General features: G+C 49.0%; 1 protein-coding gene across 2 annotated transcripts; it reads left to right on the top strand.

Moving 5' to 3' along the window:
* The first annotated feature begins 2,581 nt into the window (after positions 1–2,581).
* On the top strand, positions 2,582–17,705 carry H6PD (hexose-6-phosphate dehydrogenase/glucose 1-dehydrogenase). 2 transcript variants are annotated; one of them, XM_072883992.1, is made up of 8 exons: positions 2,582–2,648; positions 3,231–3,329; positions 3,444–3,585; positions 5,395–5,565; positions 7,346–8,002; positions 9,198–9,315; positions 11,567–11,836; positions 12,515–17,705. In XM_072883992.1, exons 4-8 carry the CDS (start codon positions 5,557–5,559, stop codon positions 13,870–13,872), a joined length of 2,412 nt encoding a protein of 803 aa, XP_072740093.1. In that variant the 5' UTR covers positions 2,582–2,648; positions 3,231–3,329; positions 3,444–3,585; positions 5,395–5,556; the 3' UTR covers positions 13,873–17,705. The 2 variants fall into 2 exon arrangements, with proteins under 2 accessions (XP_072740093.1, XP_072740094.1); XM_072883993.1 differs by lacking the exon at positions 3,444–3,585.
* The last annotated feature ends 544 nt before the right edge of the window (positions 17,706–18,249 follow it).

Genomic DNA, 18,249 nt, shown 5'->3' with positions numbered 1-18,249 from the left:
TCTGTCACACTGGACCTATTTCCCTTAAAGGAGCATGCAACGCAGTAAGTCTGAAAAGGCCCAGACAAAAGCACGCTTCTTCTGATGAACGCACATTCTGATCCAAACCATCATCCTGATAAAATCTTACTTGCCCCAAATTATGAGATGTTAGAGCTCCTTAATGAAACAGCTGAGATATTTTTAACATGGTCAAAAAACCTATTTTATCTTCTGACCTTCAGCTCAGAAATAGCTGCACCATTTTTTTCAGAGACTTCCAAAAAATGACTGCATAGACCGCCCCCCCCCCTACAATTTTAGCCTCAATATTTAAAGTTTGGCATCATATAACTAGCTGAAAACACAGTCTCTCAACAGAAGATGTTAAACAACTGCTGCTGCTCCCAACTTCCAGCTCTGCCTATAATAACAGGCTCGAGTGACCAGGGCCTCAGCTGTTCATCTCATTCAATGTGCCAGAAATATGCAGCAGGGAGATTGGCACTTTAATGATTTCTGCTAAAGTAGGTGGCAAACCCCCTTTTTCTTCCAGACAACAGAAAACAGAAACAAAAAGGGGACTCCCATTTACCTCTTCTCACAGTCTGCTATACCCAAACAGACCCAGATTAGCTCCTGAGAGCTAAGGAAGCTTTGTCATCAGGTCATTAACGGGTTAAATACATAGCTATGGGACATAGGACTGATTCCCCTAAGCTTCTTGCTAAATGTACTGTGTAGTAATATCACACAGAGCGGTAAGGGGAGATCTCTGGAGCTGGATTATTTGTCCAGCTGGCTCTCTGAGATGAGTTATTTACCCCCTCACCAAGTTTAATTTGTTAAATTTCATCACCTGAGTTATGCTTGTGATCTACCCTCTGCTGGGTTTCAGAAATAGGGCCACTGTTAGCGGCATTCAGACTTTACCCAATCCAAAGCTGCATTAGTAACATGGTCGGAATCATAAAGCAATGTGTAATGTGAAGCAGGGTAGACTGCAGTCTCCCTCATCCCTAATTTGGACCCGTATCTTGCAGACAAACCTAGGTGCTAACACTCTGTGTCACTCTGACACCTTTGCAATACCACAGAGGGTCTTTTTGAGACCAGGCACACGTGCTGATGGAATAACCTCCAGAGCAGATTGGTGAAGAAGGTTACAGCATCAAGAAATTATACTGTAAATATAATCCAAAGTTTTATCACAAATATAATGCAAGGCTGGTCTTATATGTAATTTCATTGCTAGATTACTGGCCTGAGAAGCAAGGTACCCCAATTCTGTTCTCAGTTCTGCCAATGTGACTCGGTTTCCCCATCTGTAAAGTAGTTGTGGTAAAGTGTATCTACCTGTGTAAAATAAGTTGAGACCTTTGAGTGAAAAAGACAATAGGAATGGTGTTTAGTCTTGCCGTATAATGTAATGCCATTTCTTATGGGATACAGTTATAGCTATTTAACTGTGTAAGTCTGCTTTACAACTCCTTGCTATTGCCGTACAAGTCATGGTTTGCAAAAACACAGCATTTTCTGAAGTCTAGAGTGGTATCTGTGAAGTGTGGCTGGTCAGGGCTCTTAACAAAGGAATTTTTAATATTCATATTAATTTTATGTGTTGCATTATGGAGAGTTGGTGGAATCCATAATTAGAGCCCTGATGTAGCAGTGAGCCCAATGCTAGCAGAGACCCTGAGTCTGACTACAGCCTGCTTAGATCTTAGAGCCAGCAACTGTAAAGATTTCCATATATTAATGTACTTAGCGGAGCCGACTATGGAAATGATACCTATGACATCGTTCACCCCAGTGAATTTGAAGACAGCAGCTGAGCTGCAGTGAAAGTTTTACATTGTACCAGGACATTTTATGAGAGTGCTGTGCTGTGCGCATTCTTGGGCGGAGGGGGCATTTGTAGAGTTTTGCTTCTCTTCTGTCTACTTCTCATCCCTCCACTTGCCTTCCCAAACCTTGCTGTGTCTGAAAGCACTGTCCAGCTGAACTGAAATGCGCTCCAGGAGGTTCACAAGGCACTTCCTTTGTTGAGAAACATAGGAGTGGAGTCGTGGATGCACATGTGTAGTTTGAAGGCAGTATGCTAGAGTCACAATAATTTCAGGACACAAAGCAATGCAAGGTCTGTAGGCAAATATATACCTACACACACACACACACATATATATATACACATACAAAAAAATTAGACCAGCCAATGCAACTGGGGAAAATAGACACTTTTTCTTTTGGTTACTGAAACTCTTGGCCTCAGTAAAGGGTTTGGTCTAATGGTGCATTATGAACCTCTCCAGCCGAAATGCAGTACAAGAGAACCCACCACGCACCCATCCATGCGGACATGCCTGATGCAACCCGCAGCTGTCGAAAGGGTGCGAGCCGCAGTGCCCAGGGCGCAGTCACAGCGAGGGTGCTCAGCTGGGGCTGGGCAAGGCTCTCCCACACCAGGGGGGGGCCTGCGCCCCCAGAATGCCCTTAGCCCTGCGATTTTCCCCCCTCCCGACCGCCGCTGCCCGGCCAGAGCCGACGCCAACCCCAAACTCTCTCGGCGGTGGGAGGAGCGCCCGGGCGGGCGGGGCGCTGTGTCGGGCCCGCCCGCAGCCGCCGCCGCCGCCGCCGCGCCCCACTCGCGGGCCCGGGGTGGGAGGGAGGTGAGTGGGGGGCGGCGGCGGCGGGGCCGGAAGATGGAGGCGGCTCTTTGCGCGGCTTCCCCCGCCGCGGCCGCGTGTGGCAGCCCGGAACTCCCGTGCGGGGCACTGCCGTGCCCTGCATCGCCGTGCGGCACCCTGCAGCGGCCTCCCCGCTGCACGGCCGGGGTGGGCGGCCGGGCCGGGCCGCAGCCGGCGGGCCGGGGGGGGGGAGGGAGGCTGCCCCCTCTGCCCCCTCTGCCCCCTCTGCCCGCTACCCCACCGCCCCGTCCCCCGGCAGGGCAGCGCGGAGCAGCCCGGGGCGGCCGGCCGGCGGTTCCCGCGGTGCGCGGAGAAGCGAAGGGCAGAGGCGTTTGTCGGGAGCGCGGCGCGTGGCCGCTGCAGAGCCGGCCCCGGCCCCGGCCCCGGCGCCGGCCCCGCTCCCTCCGCCGCAGCGCCCGTTGCCGTGCCGCCCCGCCTTGAGCCAAACCGCTTTCCCGCCCCCCGCGGTGCTCCTGGCGCGGCCTCTCGCCCCTCACGCGTGCTGGTGCCGCTTACCTGTGTCCGTGGTGAGGGACGTTCACCGAGTCCTCTCTGCATCCCCAGTGCTCGGGAAACCGGGAGGAACTCGGCAGCGGAGGAGGCTGGGGAAGGCGGATGATGAGATTGGGGTCTCTCCTGGCGCAGGCTGGCCGTGACAGCAAGGTACACACACCGGAGAGATTTCATCGCTTGGTTTTGGTGTCTGTGTGGCTGAGGTGGTGCCTACGCGCTGTAGTCATTTTTCTCGCTGTAACCCTGTCCTCCTGCTTTTCCAAGGCTTCGGAAAGTGAGCTACTGTCACTGCGCCGGGGCCAGAGCTTGCTGTCTTTTAGGAGTGAGGCTGTGTATCAGTGCTGCATTGGATGGTGAACAAGAAAGGCCAAACACTGATTCATGCATCTCTCAGCTTGCTTTCAATGTGAGTCTCCCCATTAAGCCTCTGACCTTTCCAGGAGCTGATGGTGGGGTCATTCCTGCTCTAATATTTGCATATGCAGAAGACCAATATGTTTTTCCTGATTCTCAGAGAATCTCAGTAACTCTTTCCGTCATGTGTTCATGTGTTAACGGTTGGACTTGATGATCTTAAAGGTCTTTTCCGACCTACTGATTCTATGATTCTACATGTGCATAGCCTTGTAGGAACCCCAGGCCATGCTGCGTTTGGCCGTGCATCTGTTTTAATTATTTTTCAGTGGGGATGCAACAGTAACAAAAAAGATCTTTTTCATTTTTTCCATACAGCAGGGGAACTTACAAGACCTGAAATGAGCTCCTGTCAAACTGGAACTCCAGTGACTGTGCAAGGGAATGCACAGTTTTAAACTTACTGCTGGATTAAGCTCTTACAGTGTTTTATATGGACCAGGCCCAGGAGTCTTTTCCTGAGGCCTGACTGAGTAACTTTGTTCTGGCTGGGTGGGGAATTTTGAGAGTTTTATTTTTTAATGTGAACAGTGGTGATTATCTGATATGAAAGCAGTAAACAAACATCCCCTGGGTTTACTGTGCTTATTCTGGGCAGTGTAGCACAATATTTTGCAATTGGGAGTGTTGTGAAACTGGTTTTCAGCTAGCTTGGAAATACATGTGACTGTGTAGCTGAATCTGCCAGGAAACTGCTTGGCTAATTCACTCATTTCCTTGGGTATGTGGAAAAGAATAACCCACCCAAACTCTTCCCATTCCATAGTAGGTACCTGCTCTTCAGCTGCGGTCTCTGTACAGTATCGCAGTAACTGCAGCCTGCTAAGGTGCAACGGGCAGTATGTCAAACTTCTCTGGGTTCCTGGAATAAATGTTGCTCAAGCAAATGTAAATATTACTTTATTGCCCTGAGAAACTTTGTCATCTGCATTATAACCCCATAGTGGGGGAAGGAAAACCCAACCTCTGCTTAAACTGATAATTATTTATACTGCAGGAAAATCTTAGGAGCCACCCTTCTGCCCCTCTGTGATTGCCAGCGCTATTTGCTGGATTCCTTAAGTGGGAACGTGGAGCTTAAATAGCACAGCAAGAAGGGAGGGAAGGGAGGCAGTCACAACAGAAGGCTGGGGAGAGATGAGACGAGTTAGACTGACAGACTGCGGTATACCTTGTTGAAGCTCCCCGGAGAAGAGCAATGGATACTGGACCATCTCTTGAGGGAGCGATGTGCCCTGTGGGGAGCATTGAGGCTGTCTCCTTGCACAGTGGCAGAGGAGAGCGGGCTGCAGTCGTGGTCAGCCAACTGATGCTCGGCTGCTGTGTGATTTCCATGCAGGAAACGGGGAAGGAAAAGCCAAGGAGTCTCTATGCAAACAGACCTTTGAGAAGGAAGCCCGGGTGGCCAGAAGGCACAGCAGCATCACACAAGTGCCATCCTGCTGTCCTGGAGGGGCTCACTAAAACTGCCCCCTTCTCACTGCATCGGGGTTGTAGTCTTGGGAAGCCCTTTATTCTGAGAGTTGGAGTGGGGGACTGCTCCTGGGGAGGCTCACTGGGGTCTCTGATGGAGACCTTCTGCGTCAACCTGAGCTAACATGCAAAGCAGAGGAGTTAGGAAGACACTCTGGGAGCAGGAGTTGCCACATACGCCTGCGTTTTGCCTGGTCACAAATGGCAGCCAAAGGGTTTAGCACAGCCAACGTGTATGGGCTGAGAGCTGGAATGTGCTGGGACGTTGCTGGCACAGGCATGTTCATTTTTTCTCTGCTGTAATTGGGTCTTTCCTCCCATTTACCAGAAAGGGAACAACCTGCCTTATCTTACTTGCTTACCTGACCATTGATCAGAGAGTCTGCCGTACACTCAGTCACAGGAGAAGAGAGATCTGCGCTCTGGAGAGGCTGTGAAGAAGACAAGTTTCCAGCTGCTTTTGCCACTGCAATCTCTGTCAAGCTCCTGTATGACTCGGGTGAGTCTGCTGGGGAGAGAAACACAACATTTTTAAAGACCAGTTCAAGCTGCAGATAGGGAGAGATATTCGGAAGTTCCTTGTTTTGATTTAGTTATCCTCATCCTTTAGCTGACTTAGATCCTGTGTTGATTTAGTGGTGGAATAGTGACTTTTCTGGGAGCTTTCCAGGGGGAGAACCAGTCAAGAGCTAGGACAACATCCATGTTTCATGCCTCTGCCATTCAAGAGGAGCGAGGACCAGGCCTTTTGCTCCAGGCTAGGAAAAACAATCCTGAGTAAGTCTGGGCAGGTAAAAGCTGACAGCTTCTGGTCCTAGGGCATATGTACAGCTGCAACTGGAGCAATGGAGCCAGTGATATGTTTTCTAGCTGACTGTGAATGTATGAATCTGATGAGACACTTTTCTGTCTTGTCTCTGCCTGCAGAAGAAGGTTAAGATGATCAGGTTCATTCTCATACCCAAGATCCATTTCTCAGTTTTATGGTCACAAAACTGCCATTTTACAATGGTGTAATCATGCCAGTGCAAAGTCTAGCGAGACTGCAACTGCACCAGTATAAAAAAGCCATGTACTTTTTCCTCTTGCTGTCAAAAAATGGCTGGGTTTCCTACACAGGTAAAATAGAATGGTATAAATTTATTGACCAGAACCAAAAGTTTTTAAAGAAGTTAATTATCTTGTGTGCTGTGAAGGCTATGCTCCAACTAAACACAACTTCAGAAAATTAAATTAAGAGAATGAGATAGCCAGGGTAAGAGCTTCTGAAATAATACTTGATGTAACGAGAACAGCACAGTGGTTTATTCACTTGTTCCGGATTCTCTCTCTTGAGATGTAAAGTCATTGCCAAGTTTCTAGTTGTAAGAACTAAATGTGTCATTTCTCTTAAAAACAACTTTATTTTGGATTAGAGAAACAAGAATAAATAAGAATGAGCAAAGGGGCTTTTTGGTCAGGGAAACCAGCTGTTGCTGGCTGCAGTGGTTTGAATGGGTACTGAGGGGAGAAGGCCGGAACGGGTGCTGACATGCACTCTTCAGTGAGGGAAAGTTGCAGCAGGCGGAACACAAACCCCACATTGTCTCCTGGTCCCATACACAACCATCGTGAGGCAGCGTGTAGACTGGCTCCTGTCTAGACTCAGTTTTAAGGACTAAACTTCTTCCCCTGTGTTGTTTTATCAGACCATTTGTCTCCCAGTAGCTCATTAGAACCTAATTCAGCTCTGTTCATGAGAGCGGTGGTGCACATGAGTCATTAAAGTGCAGTGCATTAAAGAAGAGCCTGTGTGCTGGAACTGCCAGTGGCCGTGCTTGTCTCTGAGCTGCTGTGACAATATTGACATGAAGCAATGCCAAGGCAGCATAATACCATTTGAGCAAAGTCCCAAACAGGAGGTTGTTGAAAGCAGTACTTAATATGCAGACACATGTGTTTGTTTGTAGCCAGCTCTGAAATTTGTATTAAAATGGATTTCACTCTCACAGTCTAAAGGCATTGACACCCCCTCATTAACTCATGCTTATGCTACTGAAAGACCTTAGGCACACGCTGTCTTCCACTTCTTGGTTTGCATAAGGAGGCTGTAGGTAGTCTTTTCAAGAGCCCCAGTTACTACCATGATTCAAATCATCAAGGGGAGGAGAGACTGTTGGGTGGAGGATCTCAGCAGAAGTCCCTGGCTCTTCAGCCATGGGAAAGCAGATAGCTCGCGTTGTGTTTTGCAGTGTTACAACATGGATTGACAGATTTTCTCTTTTAATCCTGTCCTCTAGTGTTCCTGGGTCTACCTCTTCTCTCCCAAGATGCTGAGAAGAGTCCTGTGTACAGTGTTGTTCATGGGAGCCTTGCCATCACTGGCTGAAGTGTCCCAGGGCCACATCTCAGTGGTCTTGCTGGGAGCCACAGGTGATTTGGCCAAGAAGTATTTGTGGCAGGGTCTGTTCCAACTCTACATGGACCAAGTGAGCAGTGGCCACAGCTTCACTTTCCACGGGGCTGCACTTACAGCTCTGGAGCCAGGGCAGAGGCTGATGTTTGATGTGCTGAAGAAGCTGGCCTGTCCCCCAGATGAGTCTCCCAACAGGTGTGCTGTGCTCAAGGACCAGTTCCTGAAGCTGAGCCAATACCACCAGCTGAAGACTGCCGAAAACTACACTGTGCTGAACAGAGAGATTGAGACGCTGCTTCGCCAGGAGGGGCTGAAGGAGGCTGGAAGGATCTTCTACTTCTCAGTACCACCGTTTGCCTACACAGAGATTGCCCGTCACATCAACAGCAGCTGCAGACCGCCTCCAGGAGCCTGGCTGCGTGTGGTGCTGGAGAAACCTTTTGGCCATGACCTGGAGTCAGCCCAGCAGCTGGCTGCAGAGCTGAGAAGCTTCTTCAGGGAAGAGGAGATGTACCGAGTGGACCACTACCTTGGCAAACAGGTGAGCAGCTTGCAATGCGCAGCCCCTTTGCCAGGTTGAGGGACTTAGTGGCTGGGTGGCTGTCAGCTCTGCATCTAATGAGAGTGTTATTCCCCTCCCAAATTTGGGCAGAGCCACTGAGTGTGGTCCCGGGCCTCCATTTGCTTAGGGAGTCCTGTACTGGTGTTCTTGTCCTGTACTGTGCTGCTGTCCATCCTCTTATAGAGCAGGGGAAATGTGCAGACCAAAGCAGGGCTTTCTCCCGTTAGAGTGATGAGGGTCCCCTTTCCAGAGGGAAGCCAGGGTGTAGGGGTGAACTCTGTGTGTGCATGAAGGAGAGATGCAGAATTCATCTGGTCTTCTCACCAAGGTCAGGGCTTTTATTTCGCCGAATAAGCAACGCCCTTTCCCTCTCACAGTTCTCCCATCTCATTACACACAGGCCTCTCTGCTTAGCCGTGGCTTCTAGAAGCAGTTTTTAATTTGATATGATATGGAGCTGATAGGATGTTAGTTTTGCGGGATGCTTAGGAGAAGGTTTCTTCCTGCCCTGTGCTCCGCTCAGGGCATGGAGGACTGGCTGCTGCAGGGACAGCTCAGGATGTGGAGCTGCATTGTCCCAGAGGGAATGTGTTCAAGGACATGCCATCCTTGTTTTAGAGGAATGTGATGCCACATTTTGAAAGTAGCCTGTCCCATCCATGGTACTGTGGCCAGATTTTAGTCAGAAGGTTGCATGTCCAGCTGCAAGGAGAGCATCTCTACCAAGACAGGGGATTTCTTCTCTTTTTTTTTCTTTTTTTTTTCCTCCCCAAAAGAGCAGATGGTTTTAGTGGTGTAAGCATCTGATCTGATGTATTTCAGCACTTTGAAACTGTACGTTAGTCCCAGGATGGTCTGACTCAGCCCTTTGTCCTTGACGGGTATAAACTGAGTGCCTTGCAGTTTGTAGTTCAGCCTTTTTCACATGAAACCTCAAAATGCCTCAGAAAGACCTTTAATGTCTGCTCTGTACAGTCATGGGAGACCCCATTGTGCATCACTGCAAGCTCTCTTGCTGATTTTCTCTTCTCTGACCCACTCTGCTCTCTGCTGTGTGGCATGTGTGCTGGCACTCCAGAGCTGGCTGCATCCCAGTGCTGGATGGGGCAGTGAGGCAGAGATACTGTGGAAATCTGGTGAGTTTTTGTTGGGTCTTTGATTTTTCCCTTCACAGGCTGTAGCCCATATCCTGCCTTTTCGAGACCAGAACCGACAGTTTCTGGATCCAATTTGGAACCGACATCATGTGGAAAGAGTGGAGATTGTCTTGAAAGAGACTGTGGATGCTAAAGGTTGGTGAGGCGAGTGTGCAGAGCTAGGGTGAATGAGCGAGAAGGAGAACTGGCAGGTTCATTAATTATGTCAAAGTAGCCCTTGAGGTAGTGCTGTGCAGAAACAAAAAAGAGCAGATGAATGATATGTTGCTCCCTGGAAATAGAGAGGGACTGTCCTACACTTCCTATGCTAGGGACTGACTCACTTCCAGGTAGTGTTGTTGCTTCCAAGAAAAGATTCCCATTGCAGTTCAGCTGGGAGCAGGGGCAGAATCCCCCAGCTTTTTCTGCTGCAGAGCTTTGGGGGCATTGCACCTAGCTTTCTATCCCAAATCTTGGTAAAAGGCACTGGATTTGGAACTGATGCAATCTAAGGCCACTTCAGTTCAGTGCTGCAATCATCTGGTGGTTGTAGCAACAGCCCTTTTGTATTCCTGTCCTGTTAGCTACCAAGCTCACTGGTAGGTAACTGAGTATACATTTGTGCTATTCTTTGGAAGATGCTCTTGCCTCTTTTGCCTGGGTGTTGCTGGTATCAGCTAGTTGGTGTCAGTCCAGGTACCTAGGTCAGTCTGTGTTTGTCTGCCTGTTACTTTCCCTTCCTCTCTGTAGTAAGAAAGAGCATTGCAGAGAGAAAATCCAAGCCCAGAGTTGTTAGCATGGGTCTGCTGCTGAAGGACACGGCTGCAATCCCTCCCTGCAATGCTGCAGCATCCCCTCTGCAGTGCTCAGCATAAAGCACTCTGGGCTGGACTGCCACCCGCAGCACTTCTTGGGATGTCAGGCGCCCTCAGTTCTGCAAACACCAGGATTGCTTCTCCACTCGCTTTACCTCCTCTTCTAACTTCCTCCTCCCTGCCTCCTTCCCTTCCTTCCTCAGCCACCACAAACTCAATTAATGCAACTTTATCAAACTTGGAGTAACCTTTGGTTTGGCAGCCCAGACCTCACCTGGGCCTGTTTGTGGGAGAGGGATGCACTGCAGAGGGATTTAGAGAGAACGGTGCTGTCTGTGTGTAGCCCCAGTTACACCCTGCACCCTCCCCGCTCTGAACAGCTTTGTAATTTTTCATTTGATGTCTTTTTTCCCCTGTGCGGCTTCAGCTGGCAGCCTGGCTCCCAGCAAGTCTGCAGCATTGATTTCGTTAATGAATGTGCCTTTGGATTAGAGCAAGGGAGATAAACGTATCAATCAATAGAGGAAGCCTATGGCCGTGATGTAGTCTGCAGTGTGCAGCCTGCTGCTGATGGACTACAAAAAGGCATCTCTTTGGGTCACTTTCTTTGTAAGTGCATTGTCCTTCTCCCCCTGTTCCCACCTGCATGAGAAGTCAGGCAGGGAAAGAGAAGCAGGGTTTTGTGCATGAAATTTTGTCTCTCAAGGGCATGGCTCAGCCAGAGCCTTCTGAGGACATGAAAACCAGGGGAAAAGAGGCAGTGAAGAGCAGTGCTCATTGCCGGGGCCCAGCTTCAGCTGTTCTGTGGACCTGGTGTGTAGCTATAGAGCTGCTGGGGTCCCTGCTCTGACCCCGCGTTCCAGCTGCTCTGTCAAAGCTTTTGCGTAGAGCTGCACGTTGTGTGGGGTCCCAGGCCCGGGTGCTGTGACCTGTGGGACAGGAGTGTCAGGGCCAGGCTTATACAGGGGCCCTGCATCACGCTGTATGTGGGAGGTTTGAGCTGGATATTGCTGCCAGTCACTGACCACAGCTTCTGAAAGCACAAGCAGTTCAAGAAAGCAAAGCTGCCTTCTGCTCTGTGCACTCGGGAAGTATCAGGCAAGAGCATTACTCCTGCTGGGTTTAGGCTCTGTAAGCACCCAAAAGGTGGACTATGTCTGGCTCGGTGGAGGACAAGCAGTCCTGAGGGAACCTTTTATCTTTATTTTGGTAGCAGAGACATTTTGGAAGCCCCTCTGGAGGGAGAGGAAAGGCTTAGGATCATAGAATCATAGAATGGTTTGGGTTGAAAGGAGCCTTTGAAGATAATCTAGTTCAACCCCCCTGCCATGGGCAGGGACGTCTTTCACTAGGTCAGGTTGCTCAAAGCCTTGTCCAGTCAGACCTTGAACATGTCCAGTGATGGGACATCCACAGCTTCTCTGGGCTTGATAGCTTCAAGTTAATTGTTGGGCCAGGAGAAGAGGAGCTTGGTGCAAACCAATTAGGGCTTGTGCTCTTTGTTCTCCTTGGCACACGTTATATGTGCAGAGGGCAAGGCTGCAAGAAAACCACATCAGTTTAGTAGCATCTTACCTCCTCTTTGTCCTCAGGCCGCACCAGCTTCTACGAGCAGTATGGAGTCATTCGGGACGTGCTGCAGAACCACCTCACAGAGGCCCTGATGTTCCTGACCATGGAGCTCCCAGCCAACGTGAGCAGGGCCGAAGAGGTTTTGCAGTGCAAGCTGCAGGCCTTCCAGTCCTTGCGGGGCCTGGAGAAAAACAGTGCCGTGTTGGGTCAGTATCAGGCATATGCCAGCCAAGTACAGGAGGAACTGCAGAAGACACAAGGCTACATCAGCACAACACCAACCTTTGCAGGTGAGAGTTTGGTCTGGGCCCTGGAGAGGGGAGTAGTCTAGAGCTGAGGAGAGCAGGAGATGTGAGTCCTTGCATGCTGATACCAAGTCCATGACTCTGGACCTCACTGCTGACACAGGGATGTCTCCAGGCATCCACCGGCATGGTAACTGGGAGCTGTAACAAGATAATACTGTTGTCATGTTAGTTAACTAATGATCCAGTGAATGGGAAGCATTGCATAAGAGCTAAGTCCCATTATTCTTGATAAGCTCTCTGTGTTATTTTTAGAAGTGGCCTGCAAACTCCTTTGCCTTTTCATAAAGTTGAGTTGCTGTCTGCATCTGAGGGGTAAAGCATTGGCACTTCTCTGTGATGAGTAGACCACAAGGCCATCTCTGGCCATGCTGTGTCTTCTGAACATTAAAGATTTTGTCTGAGTGATATTTGTGCCCAGAAACTGGGTTTTCTGCAAGACGAAAGGAGGCTAATCAAGTAGGATACCTGGGAGGAAGCACAGCACGGTAGTTGGAGAGCAGTTAGTCCAGTGATGACATGAAAGGGCTGAATGTGGAGCAAGAGACGCAGTGGATGCCAAGATCTGGGAGCTAAGGAGAATGATGGGCAGGTGATAGAGATCTCCTCAAATCTGCTTGCTCTTTGGGTTTAATATGGTAGCTGAGATCACTGTCATTTCAGGTGTGCTGATTCACAGTGACAGCCTGCGTTGGGAAGGGGTCCCTTTCCTCCTCACTTCTGGGAAAGCTCTGGATGAACGGGTAGGTTATGTCCGTGTTCTCTTCAAGAACCGGGCCTACTGCACTCAGAGCGAGACTCTGAGGGATGCAGGGCACAGCCAATGTAAAGCCAAGCAGATCATCTTCTACATTGGGCACGGCGCACTCAACACTCCTGCGGTGCTTGTGAGCAGGAACCTTTTCAGGCCTGTCATGCCAGAAGGCAGTTGGAGAGAAGCAGTGAGTCAGTCAGACCTGCACATTTTTGGACAACCATTGTCTGATTACTACGTGTACAGCCCTGTGAAAGAGAGAGATGCATATTCTGTCCTCATCTCCAACATCTACCATGGCAGGAAGGACTTCTTCATTACCACCGAGAACCTGCTGGCCTCCTGGGGGTTCTGGACACCACTGCTGGACAGCATTTCCCACCAGCCCCTGCGCCTCTACCCTGGGGGCGTGGAGAACCAGCACCTCTTAGACTTTGAAATGGTGAGTGGGGAAGTGGTGTTCACACTGGCAGAGCCAGTGGAAGTGCTGAACCCCAACAGGCTGATGCCAAGTGATTACAAGACTATCCAGTCCAAATATCGGCACAGTCCCCTGGTCTCAGCATGGTCTGAGGACCTGATTTCCCAGCTGGCTTCTGACATCGAGAAGACAGCAAGCAGGACTGTGGCACGCTCTGGGCAGTTCCACTTGGCCCTCTCGGGTGGCTCAAGCCCGGTGGTCCTATTCCAGCGGCTGGCAAGACACCATTATGCCTTCCCATGGAAGCACACCCACATCTGGCTGGTAGATGAACGCTGTGTCCCTCTCACTGACACTGAGTCCAACTTCTTCAGCTTGCACAACCACCTCCTCCAGAGTGTCAGGGTGCCCTACTTCAATGTCCACCCCATGCCTGTGCACCTGAACCAGCGGCTCTGTGTGGAAGAGGACAGAGGCACAGAGCTGTATGCCAAGGAGATCATGGCCCTGGTGGCCAATGCCAGCTTTGACCTGGTGCTGCTGGGGGTGGGCACTGACGGGCACACTGCCTCGCTCTTCCCCCGATCTGAAAATGGCTTGGAAGGGGCTCAGACTGTGGTGCTGACTGAAAGCCCTGTTAAACCTCACCAAAGGATGAGCCTTAGCCTACCCCTCATCAACAAGGCCAGGCGGGTGTTTGTCCTGGTTTTGGGGAAGGGTAAGCACGGCATCACCACCCTGCTCAGCAGAGTGGGCCATGAGCCAAGGAAATGGCCTGTCTCGGGTGTCAGCCCCAGCTCTGGCCAGCTGGTGTGGTATGTGGATTATGAAGCTCTGCTTGGGTGATGCCTTCACAGTGTCCCTCCTCCCTTGTCTGCGTGGCCCTTACGGCCTGGATTTTCCTACACAATGTCCATGTTTTTCCGTTGCCGGCAGCAGCTTCATCTCTGACAGACGCCTCTAACCTTCTGGGAGATCTGTGGCCTGCAGTGCCTCTGGCATTTGAGCCCAGAAAGGAGCTCAGCTCAATGTTCAGAGCTAAGTAGGAGCCAAGAAGCCAGTGCAGCATTTCTGGCTCTGCTAGGGATTCTAACTGTGACTTTGGACAAATTACCTCACCTTGAAGTGCCTCAGTTTTCCCTGTCAGGCCTTTGTGGTTATTAGCATTTAACTACCTCGCAGGCACTACAGGAGACTTTTTAAATTAAGTACCTGCCAAATTTTTTTTTTTAATTCTCAGGCTAGAAGACAGTAATAACATGTTCATCCTTTGCCCTGCTCAGTCTGGCTGGAACAGAGTCATCATCTCAGTAAAATGATCTGTGCGCATGGGTCTGGAGTCTTGTATGTGCAGCCCATCTCGGTGTCAGCCAGCCACTGACTACGGCAGCGCTCTCCTGGAAGCACAGACACCCATTTGCTTTTGTGGCATGTGGCCCCGAACTGCTGACGCTGATTTGTGAGCTCACTGCAGTCCTGAGTCTTTGCAAATTGCCCAGCAGCAGAGGCTGAGTTTATAAGCAGTAATTTGCTGCTTTCATTAAGTGGATAGCTGATACCATGGGGGATGGAGAAGGAAGACGCATTGCTTTTTAGGCTGTTAGAATAATGGGGACGGGGTGAGGAATATGGCAGTTCACAGAGCTGTTATTTGCCTGCAGTGCAGTAATTATTGAGGGGAGAGCTTGGTGTTCAGAGGAGTTGTTTGGGTTTAGCTAGCAAAGAAATGTTTTCTTCAACCATCTTTCTCTGTCTCATTCTCTGAAATGAACTTTTCTCTGTCCTCAGAATTGAAGCTTGCAGTGTCATTCAGTGGCTTATAAAATTTCTATGGGAGGCAGCTTTATAAACTATCAACATATCCATCATTACAGCACGCATTAAGGTAGTTACAGTGTTTGTGGATGGTGGTGGTGGGGTTTGAACTCAAGGACACTGGCTTAAAAGGGGAGGGAATTTTCTCTGCGTATCTCTTGGGCACACGGAACTAGCAAATTGCATCTCTGTGTTGACAGGACAACGCTAAGTGGTTATAGAAATGTATAGTGCTGTTGCTCCCAGGAAGGGTTGGAGACATCTAGTCCTACCTAGAGACCCCACCCTCCCTTTCCTAATTTTCACCTTCCCAGAATGCTGCCATGCACAATGGGTGTCTCTCTGCTTTCATGATATCCCCAAATGCTCTGTGAGCTTCTCTAACGGGTAATTTACCACAGCACGCCAGCAGCTTTTGGTAAGGAAATCAAGACAGCACAAGATGGGAGAATCTGGGCTCACGGTCCATGTGGAGGCTAGAGACAAACCCACTCCCCCAAGGTGGCCCCAGGATGGGACAGACCCACTGCAGGAAGCTGGAACGTGGATGTGGTACTGGATGCTAGCAGGGAGGATTCTGCGTAGGAGCGGAGGCCACTCTCAAGGGGATTTCTCTCTTCTTCCTGTGAATGCTGGCCCTGTTTCCACAGAGAAGTAGCTGTGTGTGGGTGACCGGGTGGAGGTGGCAGGGTCTGAGGTGACCCAGGGACCTTGGGCTCGGCGGGGGCCCCGATGCTGACAGGAGATGGCACCCCGACCCCGAGCAGCAGCAGTAAGTTGTGTGCTGTTCGTTCAGCAGGGCTGGTCTGAGGCTGTGCCAGGCTTGGCCGCCCTTCACAGCCCTGGAGCCTCACAAGGGAAAAACAGGATCCTCAGGAGCTGGACCTGGGAGTCTGGTGACCCCTTAGGGACCTGAAAGTCTGCAGTATAGGGAAGGAAGGAGACTTTGCGTTAGAAAGCTGGGTGATAGGCATTGGCTTCAAATCCTTCCCTGCACAGGGATCCGCTGAATCCTAGCGATGAAGGTGCAAATCCAGGTACAAATAGGTGCTACGGTCTGATAGAACATGAAGCAAGGTGGGCAGGTCTATACAGCCTGTGCTCCCGGGTTCCCAGGAGCTGTTGCCTTTCAGCGTAATGTTTATCTTCATGCAGAAATCAGAACTGTTGTCCCCTGCTAATCGCACAGATAAAAGTGCACTGAGCAAGCTCTAGAGAGCCTGTTACTCATCAGCAGTCCCTAGGCAAACAGAGCCAGGGAGAACATAACCTGGCAGAAGCTCTGTGCAGCAGGAAAAGGCCAAATTCTCAGGGACTGGCTGTGATTTCTGGCAGACACCCTCCCCCACCGTGCAGATGGCCCAGAAAAGCTGCGTTTTACATACTGTATTTGACTAAGCTGAGCTGAGTTGCACTGATGCGCATCACTCTGCTTCTGCACGGGAAAGGAGGGGAGTTGTGGTGGTGCAGCTTTCTCAAAAGCTCAAACGAAGAAGAGACACAAGTGCCTTAACTGGTCTGGTTTGACAACGGGATGGCTGGTTATCCATCTTTTGCGGGTGTTCACGAATAAGTTTGCTGCTGCCTGTTTCATGGTTACAGGCAGGCTTAACTACCAGCACGAACAGCAAAGGGTGGAATAAACCACAGGGGAAGAGAGTAGCATAGAAAAGCAGGAGGAAGGCGAGCACTGCAGGTTCCTTGCTGCAGGCCTGGCTTGTCAAGTGGATGTGCTGACAGTGGAGTCTGGAGTAAGAGCTTATGCCTAGGAGTTAACTGGAATAAGTCTTCTGGAATAACTCTCTTCGTAGATGAGTGCTAGCAAACACTGGCTGCAAAAAATATCACAGTGGCTGAAACAGCTGTGCAGAGGAAGATGTTTTAGGTCTGGTATGTCCATAAATTCAAACATCGTTTTTCGTTTTTAAACAAAAATAGCCATGTTAACTTCACTCCCGTTCTTTTGCATTTGGTGAGAGGGAACAAGTTTTAATGAAAAATTGACCTATGTGAGAATCAATATATTGTTATGAATGACAGAATTTATTACTACTTTAGAGATGACTGTGGCATTGGTGTTTTCTTATTTCTGCACACTTTCTTGTTAATATTTGGCTGGCACTGATTTTAGAGAGGTTTATTTGCACTTTTAAATAAGCATGTGTGTTTTTCCCAGATCACAGCTGTTCTTTCCAGCTGAAAATAGAGTTCATTTGCGAAGTCACCCCAAAACTCATCCGAGATTTTATTAAAATCCTGTAAAAACTTACACACGTTTTCCTCCGTGAACATAGCTGTCTGGGTTGTTTGGGGTTTTTTTTAGAACTGTTTTTTTTTTTTTCACAGACATTCCTGTTAAACTCTTTAATACTTAGCATTTGCCAAATGAAAACAAATATATTAAAATATATAAAATTTGTGACTGGCAAGACAGAGACTGCAGATGGGAAGAAGGGTTAAATGAGCAACAAATCTGATGAGGAAGAATGGTAGAAATCCACTGGGCTATAGGCCAAGGAAGCAGTGCTATTTTTATTTTGTGAAAGCTATTAATAGGAGGTGTGCACCTTCTTGGGAGCTTGTATTAACCTTTCTTTGCAAAAGCAACTCCACGGAGTAACTTCTTATAGTCTGTTTCTCCCATAAGTGATTATTGATACCAATTTGATTTCTTTTTTTAAATGGCACTTGCATTCCTAGAATTCAATGGCATGATTATTTATATGTTTTACAGAAAACTAACACTGGAAGTAATTAATTTTTCACTTCAACTTCCATAAATCAAGTTGCAAAATCTTATTTTCCCATGAGTAAAGTTTTGTGATTCCTTTCATATTGTGTAATGAATAGAGAATTATATTTATAAAAAATAAATAGTTTTTAACAAGAGTGTCATTTAATTTCTTTCAAAGACTGGTGGTCATTCTGTTTCTTTTCCTGTCCTCTTGGTGAGTGAAGTTTTAACATTCTAGTTGTACAAAGAGGGCAATGTTGAATTTTCTGTAGTGTGAAACCAGTAGTCTTAAATGTTCACTCTGACTCTTTTTTTGTGTATCATCCAAACAAGGCCCGGACTTTTCAAACCAGAGGAACAGCCAAAGCCCTTTGAAGGTGAGAAGATGGCATCACCCAATACTATGCAGGGTCCTGAAATCACCAGGCCTTAGGAAAGTTTCCCCTGATCCACATTTACTCTGAGTTGCATTTCCATAGATACTATCACCATAGTACAGAGTTGCTTAATAACGTAGACTTTATCATAGAGCTGCGTTTTTAACTATAATCTATTCAAGATCTGTGAGCTGAGATTATGGAGTTGAACTTCAAGAACAAGCTGTGCTGTGCCTCTGGCTAGGAAGGCATTACGCACGGTCCCAGCACAGAGGCCTGGCCTCCGGTTTAGCTGAT

The sequence above is a fragment of the Ciconia boyciana genome, chromosome 19, assembly GCF_034638445.1.
Source record: "Ciconia boyciana chromosome 19, ASM3463844v1, whole genome shotgun sequence".
Taxonomy (NCBI): domain Eukaryota; kingdom Metazoa; phylum Chordata; class Aves; order Ciconiiformes; family Ciconiidae; genus Ciconia; species Ciconia boyciana.
Note: the sequence above shows the minus strand (reverse complement) of the source record. Positions and strands in the feature narration are given on the sequence as shown.

What these genes read in the sequence shown, in the direction of transcription:
- H6PD (XM_072883993.1), top strand. An exon ending in ACCACTACCTTGGCAAACAG is followed by an intron (nt 8,003 to 9,197) that starts GTGAGCAGCTTG and finishes TTCCCTTCACAG; the next exon opens with GCTGTAGCCCATATCCTGCC. An exon ending in CACAACACCAACCTTTGCAG is followed by an intron (nt 11,837 to 12,514) that starts GTGAGAGTTTGG and finishes CTGTCATTTCAG; the next exon opens with GTGTGCTGATTCACAGTGAC.